Genomic DNA, 14,421 nt, shown 5'->3' with positions numbered 1-14,421 from the left:
AGATCGGATGTATCTCACTTAAAAGTGTTTGGATGTATCTCACTTAAAAGTGTTTGGGTGTATTGCATATGTACATTTCCTGATGAAGTAAGAACAAAGTTGGATCAAAAGGCAGAGAACTACATCTTTTATTGATTTATGCTATGGAGTAGAAAGGTTATAGATGCTATAACCGTACCAGTTGTGAGATGTGAGTAAGCAGAGATGTTATCTTTGACGAGATGAGTAGCTGGTATGCACCAGCAGCAGCAGTGAAGGCAACATAAGATGCAGATGTAAGAAGTGTTGATGCTGCACCACATGCAGAGCAGCAATCTTCACAGGTGCTTAGTGTACTTGGAGAGTCCTCTAGCAGTGGATCCAATGTTAGCCCATGGCTAGGCAAGTTGAGGACAGATGTAGGTACACATGTATCACACAAAGAGAAGGAAAAGGTAGATCAACATTTTGTGCCTGATTTGTCATATCAGCAGGTCACTCATATGTGGATGGTGACTCTAGCGGCTCTAAGTAGAGCCTTGATAAGAAGCTTAACATTCCGTATGTGGTTACTCCTGGTGTAAGGAGAACCGGGGTTGTTTTGAGGACACTGTTGAAATGAGTGAGGCTAGAGTGCCAAGTCACCTAGCCAAGTTATCCCACATGAGCTATCATAGCTTTGTTGTACTCTCCTCATATAAAAGAGGGCCATTTCAAGAAATGCAAAATGTAGCAAGCTCTCAAGCCTCTCTATGAGTACAAGTCTCAATCTTGTAACCTAATTGTGCTTGATTCTTAAGTCAAATTAGTTTAGTTCATTCGTTATGTTTGTTATTAGGTATCACCCACCCTAGCTTAGCTTAGCACTAATCACATGTTAATTAGGTATCACCCACCCTAGCTTAGCTTAGCACTAATCACATGTTAATTAGATTAGGATTAGAATCTAATTAGATAGTTGATTATCATTAGGGAGCTTGATCCATGAATTTCATCATGGTATCAGTGCTTGGTTTATTAGCTTAGCTTTAACTCATATTAGTCTAATCTCTTCATTTACTAACCTAATTATCTACTAACCCTAATCTTATCCAACTCTTCTATGTGTGCCCCGAAATTCAAATGCTCACCATTGCTTATTCCCTCTTCCATCAGCCAAGAAACTTTGCAAGACTCTTTCTCAACACTAGAATAAAGCACAACCAAGAGCTCTTCGTCAATTCTTCCCTAAATCGCTCGATTTTAGCGCTAAATGCCAGACTGGTTTTTTCATCCATTCGTCGTCTGTGCATACAATTAGGCCAAGCCCTTCTATCCCAAGGTAATACATGGTACAAGACCTCTACAGTCCAAATCCCACATCAAATGCTTCAGTGTATAAGCTGGGAAGTCAAAAAAACCAGTCATGAAGGACAGCGTGAAATCCGTGATTTGCGTCCCAAATTGACCTGATTATTAGGTTGGGTACTCTTTAATTACCATCAAGGATAGTATAACTAATACAAAAGACCCATCAACCTTGCTTCCTATAAGCCCAATTTCATCCTCCAATTTTGGCCCTCTCTAATCACAAGGATTAAGCACTAATTACAATCATTAAGTGTGATTAGAAGATGGTTAGTAAATCAGAGCTTCAAGTTTGAAAATTTGGGAATGATTTAAGCCTTGAGGATTTGTCATTGCCATTCAGAAGAATTCCACTCTCTTGCATTAAATCTTAACCACTCTAATGCATTCAAGCCCTCATTGAAAGAGAGTAAAAGACACTGCCATGAGATTTATCACAAACCCGTGGTAAGACACTCTCATCAAATCATGTTAAGGGAATCAACAGGTTTTAACTACAAATTTGTACGAGATTAGACATTGCTAATAAAGCAAATCAAAAGCTTGTTAGTAGTAAGATCTTCTCAGTATGGAACGTGTTAAAGTTGTTTCAACGTTTAATGGTGATGGGTTTTGCACATGGCAAAGCAAGACCATGTACTTGCTTATTCATAAAGGAGCTTTGGCACCTTATTGAGGATGAAGAAGTGAAGGTTGAGCCACTTCAAAACAACAAATCATTGGGCCTCATCGCTTAAAATCTTGATGATGATGTGATTAGTCACATTGTTGGCATCAAGGATGCCAAGTTGGCATGGCAAGAACTCAACAAGATTTTCAACACTGACTCAAAGAGCTCAAAGATCAACCTTCTCATGCAGTTTTACAAGCTCAACAAGAAGGAGACCGAAACCATGGCACAACACATTAGTAAATTCAAAGGTATCAAATAGCAACTTAATGCATTAAAGAAAGTCATTGAGGAAGATGAATCTATTGCTGTATTGCTAAAAAGTGTTGACAAATAACCTTATGAATCAATTGTTGCTACACTTAAAAATGTGCCCAACACTAAACTTAAAGATGTAGAATCATCTCTACTTTTGAATAAGCATCCAAATTCAAAGATAAAGAATCATTCAAATCACATTCAAGTGAGCAAGCACTGTATACAAAGGGTGGAAGATTTCAAAGGACAAATCAATCAACATCTCAACTTCCAAGATACTATCACTGTGGAAAACTTGGTCATACCAAGAATGAATGTCGCAATGAAGATAAACTTGGTCATACCAAGAATGAATGTCGCAATAAAGATAAACCAAAGCTTGTTTGTGACTATTGTGGAAAAATTGGTCACCTAGAAGAAGATTACTATATAAAAAAGAAGCAGGAAAACTACATCAAGGCCAGAGCTATCCCAGCAGAAGACGTGCTCTTCTAGAGAAAGAACCATTGTACTTTTCACCCCTCTTGTCTCTACAAAAAGTGTGATGTAATCAGCCTCTGAGGCCATGATGCAATCAAGCAAAAATTCATAGCCAAAGTAGCCAAAGTAGCCTAGCACAACGAGAGAGAGAGGAAGAGTGAAAGCCTAAAACTTGTACCTAATCTAGCATCAAGGGGAAGTGTTAAAATAAGTGATGCTAGAGTGCCAAGTCACCTAGCCAAGTTATCCCACATGAGCTATCATAGCTTTGTTGTACTCTTCTCATATAAAAGAGGACCATTTCAAGCAATGCAAAATGTAGCAAGCTCTCAAGCCTCTCTATGAGTACAAGTCTCAATCTTGTAACCTAATTGTGCTTGAGTCTTAAGCTAAATTAGTGTAGTTCATTCATTATGTTTGTTATTAGGTATTACCACCCTATCTTAGCTTAATAATAATCACATGTTAATTAGATTAGGATTAGGATCTAATTAGATAGTTGATTGTCATATAATAGTGGGGTCCTCCAACACATAACCTGTATCCGCACTGGGCTTGCCATTTTGATCTAGTGACACTGAGATTGGCTTACAACCAACCATCCCATAATTAGACAACATGACCAATACATACTATCTCTGTGAGCCAAATACCATCAGGTGTGCGAATGACCTATATGCCCAAAAAGGTAGCGCCAATAGTTGCCTTGTCGAGTACAGAGGCAGAGTACAGGGGTGCTTCTATGGCAGCTTGTGAGGTAGCTTGGTTTTCAAAAGCTACTTGGTAATATGGGTGAGCCCGTTGGATAGGGAAATTGCCTTGTGACAACATGAGTAACATATAGTTGGCCAGTAACCCAATATACCATGCTAGAACAAAGCACATTGAGGTGCACTATCACTTTGTGAGAGAGAAGGTTCTAGCAGGTGATGTATATTTAGCATATGTTAACACACAAAGGATCAGGTGGTTGACATCTTCACAAAAGCATTGGGCACAGAGAAGCTCCACAGTATTAGAAGCTTACTTGGAGTGTAGTGTGTAGATTGGAGAGAGAAAGGGAGAGGAAGGGAAGATGGTAATAGATAGAGGAGCAAGGCAGAGAGAGTCAGCAAAGAGTGAGAGGGGGGAGAGTGAGATGAGTGAGATAAGGGAGAGAGAGGGGGGGGAGAGTGAGATGAGTGAGATAAGGGAGAGAGAGAATAGCAACGGAAAGATGTGAGACGATTGGAGAGAGCAAGGGAGAGGAAGGGAAGATGGTAATAGATAGAGGAGCAAGGCAGAGAGAGTCAGCAAAGAAACAGAATAGAGAAAGAGAGAGAGGGGAGAGTGAGACAAGGGAGAGGTGGTGGAGGGGGCTGGGCTTGGAGGTGGTGGGCGGAGATTGTGGTGATGATGGTTAGAGAGAGAGTGCTCAAGTAAAGAGAGGGGGTAGCTATGAAAATCTCCCTCTGCCAAGCTCCCTCGGTGACCATCCCCACGTTTAAGTACACTAACCAAGCCTTGCACTATCTAGATTTAGTTTTCGTAGATGAAAACTCTTCTTAAGGGGGAGGTAATGTCACTTAGCATCTAATGCACATGAGGCTTGACCGAGCTTTGAGTATACAAGCTAGAGTGTGGGCCGTGTGTTTGTTTGGAGTGTAGGGGTGAGTCGTCTGTGTCGGAGTACCGCAGGAGGCTAGGCTAGTGTGGGCATACAGACCACTACATATAGCCCAATGGGATGGGTGCATGCTCATTTTTCTCTATGGTTGGGAGGTAAACAAGAGCCCTACCTTCTTCGTCTCCGCGGTGGGCAGTGGGCGGGCTATTGTAGGCATGCGGACCACTGCATATAGCCGAGTGGGATGGGTGTATGCTCATTTTTCTCTATGGTTGGGAGGTAAACAAGAGCCCTTCCTTCTTCGTCTTCCCGTAGTCCGGAGAGTTTCTGCGTAGTCGGGTTTGTCACACTCGCTATATTTTTGTAAGAGCTTTTACACTTAAAAACTTAAAAAGCATTTGTGCTTTGTTTTTGGAGTTTTTTTGAAAAGAAAGGTTTTCTAATATATATAAATATGGGTGAATGGTACAAGGGCCACACTCATCCAAGGAAGATTCAACCCAATCTTGTGTCAACGGTTATCTTTTCTCTATTTTCCATCTCTCTTGTTCTTTTAATTTTGTTTACGTAAGGTTTATGCTTTTAATCTATGCAAGTTTATGCTATGCTCTAATTTTTGTGCTTGAGAATTAGAATTTCTTCTCCAATTGTCTTAAAGGTCTGGAGAGTGGTATCAGAGCTTTGGGGACCACTTACAGAGAAGGATTTTTGAAGAAAAATTTAAAAGAAAATTTGGGAGCAAAGAAGGCAAAGGATTTGCTTTTTTGACAAATATTAAAGCTTCAAACAAAGGAGGAATACTTGCATGGGAAGGCTAAAGGATTGGGGCACTATCAAAAATTGTAATTGATTGTGAAGTGAAAGGTTGAGTTCCATCTTTTTGAAGACCATTGGGTAATATCAAGAGAGTCTTTGACCATTGGCTAAAACATCTTCTTCACACCACCTTTCCCACCAAAACCTCTTTTCAGCCCAAAACCACATTTCATCTCCCTCAACCTCTTCAAGATGGGGAGCCATGGATAGAATGAGTAGGTCTTGAGCATTATCATTCTAATCTTAAATTTATAGGAGCTTCAACTCTCTCTCTCTCTCTCTCTCTCTCTCTCTCTCTCTCTCTCTCTCTCTCTCTCTCGATTCGTCGATTCCCTATTCACTGGTTTGTGCCATTTATTTTTCTCTCTTCTTTTTATGCTGGCCGCCATCGCCCTCTCCCTTCTCTCTCTCTTTGTCGGCTATTTTATTTTCTTTCTCTCTCTTCCCTTACTTCGTTTCACGTTTCCATTGCTTTTTTGACTGCCGCCCATCGCTTTTTCATTGTTGCTTTGCCATAGCTAATTGGCCAAGCTTAGCTAGCCAATAAGCTTCCCTTTATTAAAGCTTATAAGATTAATTCCTTAAAAGCTTATAAAGCTTACTTTATAATCTTTAAAGACCTTAAAGCCTTATAATATAAACTTCCAAGCTTTATATTATAAAAGCCTTAAAAGCTTTAAAGCTTTATGCTTTAAAAATATTTAAAATTATTTTTAATGCTTAAAACTAAAGCCTTAAGCCTAGCTTTCAAAAAGCCTATGAGGTAAGCTTGAGTTGGCAAGCAAGAGCGCGCGTACGCACACACGCACACACACACACACACACATACACACAAAAGGGTGCAAGACACAAGAGAGTGATGGATGGTTGAATTTTCTTCTTTTCTCTAACCATATAACTAAATAATAAGAGTACATATATAAAAGGAAAGTACTCTCCTACAATAACATACAAAATGGTCGATCTATACTGTGAACTTGACTATGTGAGCTGGCGCTATAACTATGCCATAACTCTAGTACTCCAACAAATGGCTATCAGATAGCTTGTCATCCAACCGGTAGCATATCAACCATAATCTCACCAACCATGCCAGTGGCATAAGTGTGAAAGCTATCACCTAGGAAGGTCATCAGTGTCCGCACTAGTTGAGCTTAATATCTCAGCACTCCTCCTGGAGCTCAACTCTACACACTGCACTCCAATTAAGCTTTTAAAACTGTGGAGCTTCTCTGTGCCCAATGTTTTTGTGAAGATGTCAACCACCTGATCCTTTGTGTTAACATATACCAGATCTACATCACCTGCTAGAACCTTCTCTCCCACAAAGTGATAGTGCACCTCAATGTGCTTTGTTCTAGCATAGTATATTGGGTTACTGGCCAACTATATGTTACTCATGTTGTCATAAGACAATTTTCCTATCCACAGGCTCACCCATATTACAAAGTAGCTTCTGAACCAAGCTACCTCACAAGCTGCCATAGAAGCACCCTTGTACTCTGCCTCTATACTCGACAAGGCAACTATTGGTGGCTGACGGCTTTGGGAGATCTGCGCTACCTTTTTGGGCATTGAGGTCATTCGCACACCTGATGGTATTTGGCTGTCATCACAAAGATAGTATGTATTGGTCATATTGTCTAATTATGGGATGGCTGGTTGTAAGCCAATCTCAGTGTCATTAGATCAAAATGGCAAGCTTAGTGCGGATACAGGTTATGTGTTGGAGGACCCCACTATTATATGACAATCAACTATCTAATTAGATCCTAATCTTAATCCTAATTAACATGTGATTATTATATTAAGCTAAGATATGGTGGGTAATACCTAGTAACAAACATAATGAATGAACTACACTAATTTAGCTTAAGACTCAAGCACAATTAGGTTGCAAGATTGAGACTTGTACTCATAGAGAGGCTTGAGAGCTTGCTACATTTTGCATTGCTTGAAATGGTCCTCTTTTATATGAGGAGAGTATAACAAAGCTATGATAGCTCATGTGGGATAACTTGGCTAGGTGACTTGGCACTCCAACATCACTCATTTTAACACTTCCCCTTGATGCTAGATTGGGTACAAGTTCTAGGCTTTCACTCTTCCTCTCTCTCCCCTTGTGCTAGGCTACTTTGGCTACTTTGGCTATGAATTTTCACTTGATTGCATCATATGGCCTCAGAGGCTGATTATATCACACTTTTTGTAGAGACAAGAGGGGTGAAAAGTATAATGGTTCTTTCTATAGAAGAGCACGTCTTCCGCTGGGATAGCTTTGGCCTTGATGTAGTTTGCCTGCTTCTTTTTTTTATAGTAATCTTCTTCTAGGTGACCAATTTTTCCACAATAGTCACAAACAAGCTTTGGTTTATCTTTATTTGCGACATTCATTCTTGGTATGACCAAGTTTTCCACAGTGATAGTATCTTGGAAGTTGAGATGTTGATTGATTTGTCCTTTGAAATCTCCCACCGTTGTATACAGTGCTTGCTCACTTGAATGTGATTTGAATGATTCTTTATCTTTGAATTTGGATTCTTATCCAAAAGTAGAGATGATTCTACATCTTTAAGTTTAGTGTTGGGCACATTTTTAAGTGTAGCAACAATTGATTCATAAGGTTCTTTGTCAACACTTTTTAGCAATATAGCAATAGATTCATCTTCCTCAATGAATTTCTTTAATGCATTAAGTTTCTATTTGATACCTTTGAATTTACTAATGTGTTGTGCCATGGTTTCGGTATCCTTCTTGTCAAGCTTGTAAAACTGCATGAGAAGGTTGATCTTTGAGCTCTTTGAGTCGGTGTCGAAAATCTTGTTGAGTTCTTGCCATGCCAACTTGGCATCCTTGATGATGCCAGCAATGTGACTAATCACATCATCATCAAGATTTTGAGCGATGAGGCCCAATGATTTGTTGTTTTGAAGTGGCTCAACCTTCACTTCTTCATCCTCAATAAGGTGCCAAAGGCTCCTTATGAATAAGCAAGTACATGGTCTTGCTTTGCCATGTGTAAAACCCATCACCACTAAACCTTGAAACAACTTAAACATGTTCCATACTGAGAAGGTCTTACTAACAAGCTTTTGTTTTGCTTTGTTAGCAATGTCTAATCTCATACAAATTTGTAGTTAAAACCTGTTGATTCTCTTAACATGATTTGATGAGAGGGTCTTACCACGGGTTTGTGACAAATCTCATGGCAGTGTCTTTTACTCTCTTACAATGAGGGCTTGTAAGATTTAATGCAAGAGAGTGGAATTCTTCTGAATGGCAATGACAAATCCTCAAGGCTTAAATCATTCCCAAATTTTCAAGCTTGAAGCTCTGATTTACTAACCACCTTCTAATCACACTTAATGATTATAATTAGTGCTTAATCCTTGTGATTAGAGAGGGCCAAAATTCGAGGATGAAATTGGGCTTATAGGAAGCAAGGTTGATGGGTCTTTTGTATTAGTTATACTATCCTTGATGGTAATTAAAGGCCCAACCCAATAATCAGGTCAATTTGGGATGCAAATCATGGATTTCACGCCGTCCTTCACTTACGACTAGGTTTTTTTGACTTCCCAACTTATACACTGAAGCATTTGACATGGGATTTGGACTGTAGAGGTCTTGTACCATGTATTACCTTGGGATAGAAGGGCTTGGCCTAATTGTATGCACAGACGACGAATGGATGAAAAAACCAGTCTAGCATTTAGCACTAAAATCGAGCGATTTAGGAAAGAATTGACGAAGAGCTCTTGGTTGTGTTTTATTCTAGTGTTGAGAAAGAGTCTTGCAAAGTTTCTTGGCTAATGGAATAGGGAATAAGCAATGGTGAGCATTTGAATTTCGGGCCACACATAGAAGAGTTGGATAAGATTAGGGTTAGTAGACAATTAGGTTAGTAATGAAGAGATTAGACTATTATGAGTTAAAGCTAAGCTAATAAGGAGCTTAAACCAAGCACTGATACCATGAGGAAATTCATGGATCAAAGCCCCCTAATGATAATCAACTATCTAATTAGATCCTAATCCTAATCTAACATGTAGTTAGTGCTAAGCTAAGCTAGGGTGGGTGATACCTAATAACAAACATAACGAATGAACTAATTAATTTAACTTAAGAATCAAGCACAATTAGGTTACAAGTTTGAGACTTGTACTCATAGAGAGGCTTGAGAGCTTGCTACATTTTGCATTTCTTGAAATGGTCCTCTTTTATATGAGGAGAGTATAACAAAGCTATGATAGCTCATGTGGGATAACTTGGCTAGGTGACTTGGCACTCTAGCATCACTCATTTCAATAGTGTCCTCAAAACAACCCCGGTTCTCCTTACACCAGGAGTAACCACATACGGAATGTTAAGCTTCTTATCAAGGCTCTACTTAGAGCCGCTAGAGTCACCATCCACATATGAGTGACCTGCTGATATGACAAATCAGGCACAAAATGTTGATCTACCTTTTCCTTCTCTTTGTGTGATACATGTGTACCTACATCTGTCCTCAACTTGCCAACCATGGGCTAACATTGGATCCACTGCTAGAGGACTCTCCAGGCCCACTGCTAGAGGACTCTCCAGGCCCACTAAACACCTGTGAGATTGCTGCTCTGCATGTGGTGCAGCGTCAACACTTCTTACATCTGCATCTTATGTTGCCTTCACTGCTCTACTGGTGCATACTAGCTACTCATCTCGTCAAAGATAACATCTCTGCTTACTCGCATCTCACGAGACTGGTAGGGTTATAGCATCTATAACCTTTCTGCTCCATAGCATAAATCAATAAAGATGTATTTCTCTGCCTTTTGATCCAACTTTGTTCTTAATTCATAAGCAGGAAATGTACATATGCAATACATTCAAACACTTTTAAGTGTGACACATCCAGTCTTATGCTTGTAAACTTCTATTCTCAGGCATCATACCATGAACAACTACAATGGGTGTCTGTTCATAATGTACATATAAGTTGGTTACTGCTTCTGCCCAAAAATAATGTGGCATATTCTTTTTAGCCAAGACACGTGCCACTTCTGCAATGTGCCTGTTTTTTCTTTCTGTAACACCATTTTGTTGCGGAGTGTACCTGTATGTAAACTATCTCTTGATTCCCTACTTTCTCATTGGAGAAAGATTTTCCCCTACCGTCTAGTCTCAGGCATTTTATTTGCTTGTCTTTTTCCTAGTGTGGTCATCAATGAATGTAACATAATACCTGCACGTGCAATTGTTACAGTCGGCCGATCCCCATACATCCGAATGCATAACATCTAATGGCCTTTCATTGACATGATTTTCATGTGGGAAAGCATGTTTGGTCTGCTTACCAAGCTGGCATCCTTCACATACTTTATGCATACATCAACCTTAAACTTTGGCAAACCTGCAACAATATCTTGGGCCTGCATAGACTTCAGTCACATCGTTGTATATTCACATGACAAATGCACTTATGCCATATGTTAATATCTACAATGACACCTGTTCTATGTGCAAGCATGGTTACCTTTACCTCATGCATGTTCACATCCACTGTAAACATCCTGCCATTTTTGTTACTCTTTGCAACAACCAAGCGACACTGATTTTTGAAGTCTTCCACAAAACATCCTTGAGGATTAAGCCTCACTTGTAGACCCTGCTCAACCATCTGTCCAAAAGAAACGAGGTTCTTTGTAGTATTTGGAACATAAAGTACATTTGCCAAGTACTTCATTTTACTATCCTACATAGACAATGGCACTTTACCAACATCCGCAATGGGATGCGTAGTATCATTACCTCTTTCTACATAACCTGGTTTTCCCATTTTTTGCATGTCTCTAAACCACTCAGCATTATTGGTCATGTGGTTAGAGGTGCGAGAATCCACATACCATATATCTTGAGATCCTGATACATCCCATGTTGTGGAACTAAGCATGTGATGCATCAAAACTAGCTACTCACTTTTGTCATCACAAACAACTGCTCACTTCTGTCATCATCATCACCACCCTGTTTACTAGATGATGAATAGTTTCCTTCCTGCAACTTTCCACTTTTAATGTCATTTTACTTTTTATAGAAGTCCTTTGTCATGTGCCTTGGTTTGCCACAATAATAGCACTCTATGCTATTTGCACTCTGATTTCTTTGCCAACCACCTTGGCCTCTTTGGCTCCCCTTGCCTCTAAACTGGCCTCTTCCACCTGTGTAGTATGACTACTGTAAATCATTGGACTGTTGTTGTCCAAGCTTGAGGATGGCCGAACCCTCGCGGACTACAATATCCAAAAGGAGTCCACCCTCCACCTGGTGCTGCGGCTTAGAGGAGGGATGCAGATCTTTGTCAAGACCCTGACTGGTAAAACCATCACCCTGGAGGTGGAGAGCTCTGATACCATTGACAATGTCAAGGCCAAGATCCAGGACAAGGAAGGGATCCCCCCTGACCAACAGCGCCTGATCTTTGCAGGGAAGCAGCTTGAGGATGGCCGCACCCTGGCCGATTACAACATTCAGAAAGAGTCCACCCTCCACCTTGTGTTGCGCCTCAGGGGTGGCTTCTGAGATGCATTCCTTGAAAAGCATATGATAGTAAGGCTTGGTGCTCTGCTTATGGTGGGATGAAGACTTTTTCATGTAGCTGGGACTTCAATTATGTACAACATCCTCTACTGGCACTTAAGCTGTAATAAGATGATGTTTTTCTGATCAAAGGCACTTTTATTTCTCTCTGAGTGTTCTTGGTGTCGTTTAAATGTGATGCTAATCTGCCACTTTTTTTTCTCTTGGTAGTGTAATACATCCCCTTTGTGAATGATGAGCTATACCTCATCTTATTATTGCTCATAGTACTGTCATATTGTCTTTTTTTTTCTGGTAGTTTCGGTGATAGCATCTATAATTCTTGTTGTATGATTGATTTGTTTAAGGTACCCTTAACATTTCGTAGTGCCTTTAGATTCAGGTTTTATCACTGTCTTTGTGAATATTTGATCATTATGGGTTGACTAATTAAAATTCTATTTCTGTAGATTCTCTGACATTGATTTGCTCTGAGAGTAAGGCTGAGACATCCGTTTTAGGCAAGTGTTCGATGCAGATGGTTGATGGTCAATTTGCGCTTGTGGAAAGAAACAGAGATGGATGATGGAGAAATCGTCAGGTGGTGAGGATCAATCGTCCAAGGATGAGATGGCACCCCCAATTTTGCCATCTTCTTTGCATAGGAGGCAATGATCCGTGTTAATTTTTGATTGAGGATTATCTCCATCTTCCTGCCTGAGTGCTGATTCCGCCACCAGTAAAAGCTTGCATGGACTCCCTATATGTTTTCACATTAATCATAGATAGTGTTTTGTCCCGTGCTTGGACATAACGAGTCTAGTGTCCCGGGAGACTCTCACAAAGTTTATATAGGAGTGTGAACTGGATATTGAGCTTATATAGTTGGGATTGTTACTCATTTGTGTGAGGGAGTATGTGTGTGGAACTCTAGCTTGGGAGAGGGCCCTCCCAAGGGACCTAGCTGTGGTGAGCTCTCTTGTTAGCTGTGAGAAAGACAATTATGAGGATTGGGGTGCATGGTATGGGACACGCATGCTTTGTGGGCGCGGGCTTGTTCGGCTTGTGTTTTTCGGGGCATTGTGTGTGGTTTGAAGCCTACAATCGGGTGGGTTAGCACTACGTGTGATTTGGAGCCTACAGTTGGGTGGTGAGTGTTAGTTTAACGCCTTTATGTTCCCTTGTTCGCGTGTTCGTTTGTCTTGGATGTGCTTCTCGGGCATACAGTCCCACATGTAAGTGGGTTCTTAGTTAGGGTGTTTCATTTGGTATCAGAGCGTAAAACATTTGATTAATGCTTTGAATCATGCTTAGTGTTGGTTTTATTTATTGGTGAGTAGAGAGCACTTTGCTATATGGTTTCTAAGTGTATAATTAATGTATTTTAAGCTTTGGAAAACCATTTAAATTTATTAACATTCAAATGATTGAAAAGAAAGAATATAAATGGTGGTTTTATGAGGTTTGCTAGCTTTAGTGAAAATTGAGGCTTAATGTGGGTATAAGAATCTCTACATGGTCTCCAAGAAACTTTGATAATTCATGAATTTTTTGATAGTAGATTATGTTAGAAAACTTGGTTTAAATCATTAATGTCCTTGAAGATGCAGTGGCAAGTAAGGAGAAGGCGGCGTGGGTTGTGGCATGGCTTAAGCAAGGCAAAAATGGCTCAGGAAGGAGAGGGAGGAATCGATGTCGGCTCGATCAGTAACAAGCGAAGAGGAGGCGATGGCTGTGTTGCAAGGCTAAGCAAGGCGGCACTCAGTATCATGGGAGAGCTCGGTAGCTTTGTTGATGCGACACTGAGTAGAAGCTTAGAGGAGGCGAGTGTCGGGGCGAAGACGTGCAGAGAAGGCGACCCACCATAGCCCAACTTTTTTTATTTATTATTTTAATTAAAATCCCTTCCCCCCCCAACGTTCAAACGAGTACCCCTTTAAAAAAAATATTTCTGCCAAAAATTACATGCTGAGATCAATTAATGCTATTTGGCAAAAAATATTTCTGCCAAAAATTACATGCTGAGATCAATTAATGCTATTTGGCACGAGAAGTTTTACCTGCATCTTAATTTTGTTATTGATTTGAACGTTTTTTTTTGCAGATTTCGGTTTTGGTGACGAGGTCGAAGATAACTCGTGTGCACCGATTACGGTTATATCTCTATATTAATCAGCTATCGTGAAACAATAACACACGAGACTCGTCGCATCATCGAATTCAATATCGTAGGTGACAAAGGTATTTGTAATGAAGGGATTTTAGTGTGCACATACATATGAGGGATGGGCCTAGGCACATGGGGGCTCAGAAACATTTGTACATATGTTGTGTAGGGCATATGGGGCCTTGGGACTATAAAAGGTACTAACTCTAGGATATTGTACCTTTCATACCTTTTGATATCTTTTATGATGATATGACATCTTATCTTCTTGGAGCTTATGCTCAAGCTTCCATGGTGAACTTAGCCTTTTTGAGATGTTAGGATGGTGACCTACACCCATGTTGTCTACTCCATACAATGAGTGGGTCACTATCTTACAGTGGTATTAGAGCTCTTGGCTTAGATTTGATTGGCAGATTAATCATTTTTGGATTGTTCTTAATCCAATTTTTAGAATGTATTTTTTTTATCATGATTAATGATAATCATTTTTGGATTACTCTTAATCCACATTTTCAAAATGCATTTTTTGATCATGAT

The 14,421-nt window shown here is 40.0% G+C and overlaps 1 protein-coding gene across 1 annotated transcript; it reads left to right on the top strand.

Moving 5' to 3' along the window:
* Positions 1–11,406: 11,406 nt before the first annotated feature.
* On the top strand, positions 11,407–11,880 carry LOC147614282 (ubiquitin). Its single transcript, XM_086780862.1, has one exon. The coding sequence runs from the start codon at positions 11,484–11,486 to the stop codon at positions 11,715–11,717; it is 234 nt and encodes a 77-aa protein (XP_086636988.1). The 5' UTR covers positions 11,407–11,483; the 3' UTR covers positions 11,718–11,880.
* The last annotated feature ends 2,541 nt before the right edge of the window (positions 11,881–14,421 follow it).

This window comes from Cibotium barometz, chromosome 42, assembly GCF_041138505.1.
Source record: "Cibotium barometz isolate CiBa-2024 chromosome 42, ASM4113850v1, whole genome shotgun sequence".
NCBI lineage: Eukaryota > Viridiplantae > Streptophyta > Polypodiopsida > Cyatheales > Cibotiaceae > Cibotium > Cibotium barometz.
Note: the sequence above shows the minus strand (reverse complement) of the source record. Positions and strands in the feature narration are given on the sequence as shown.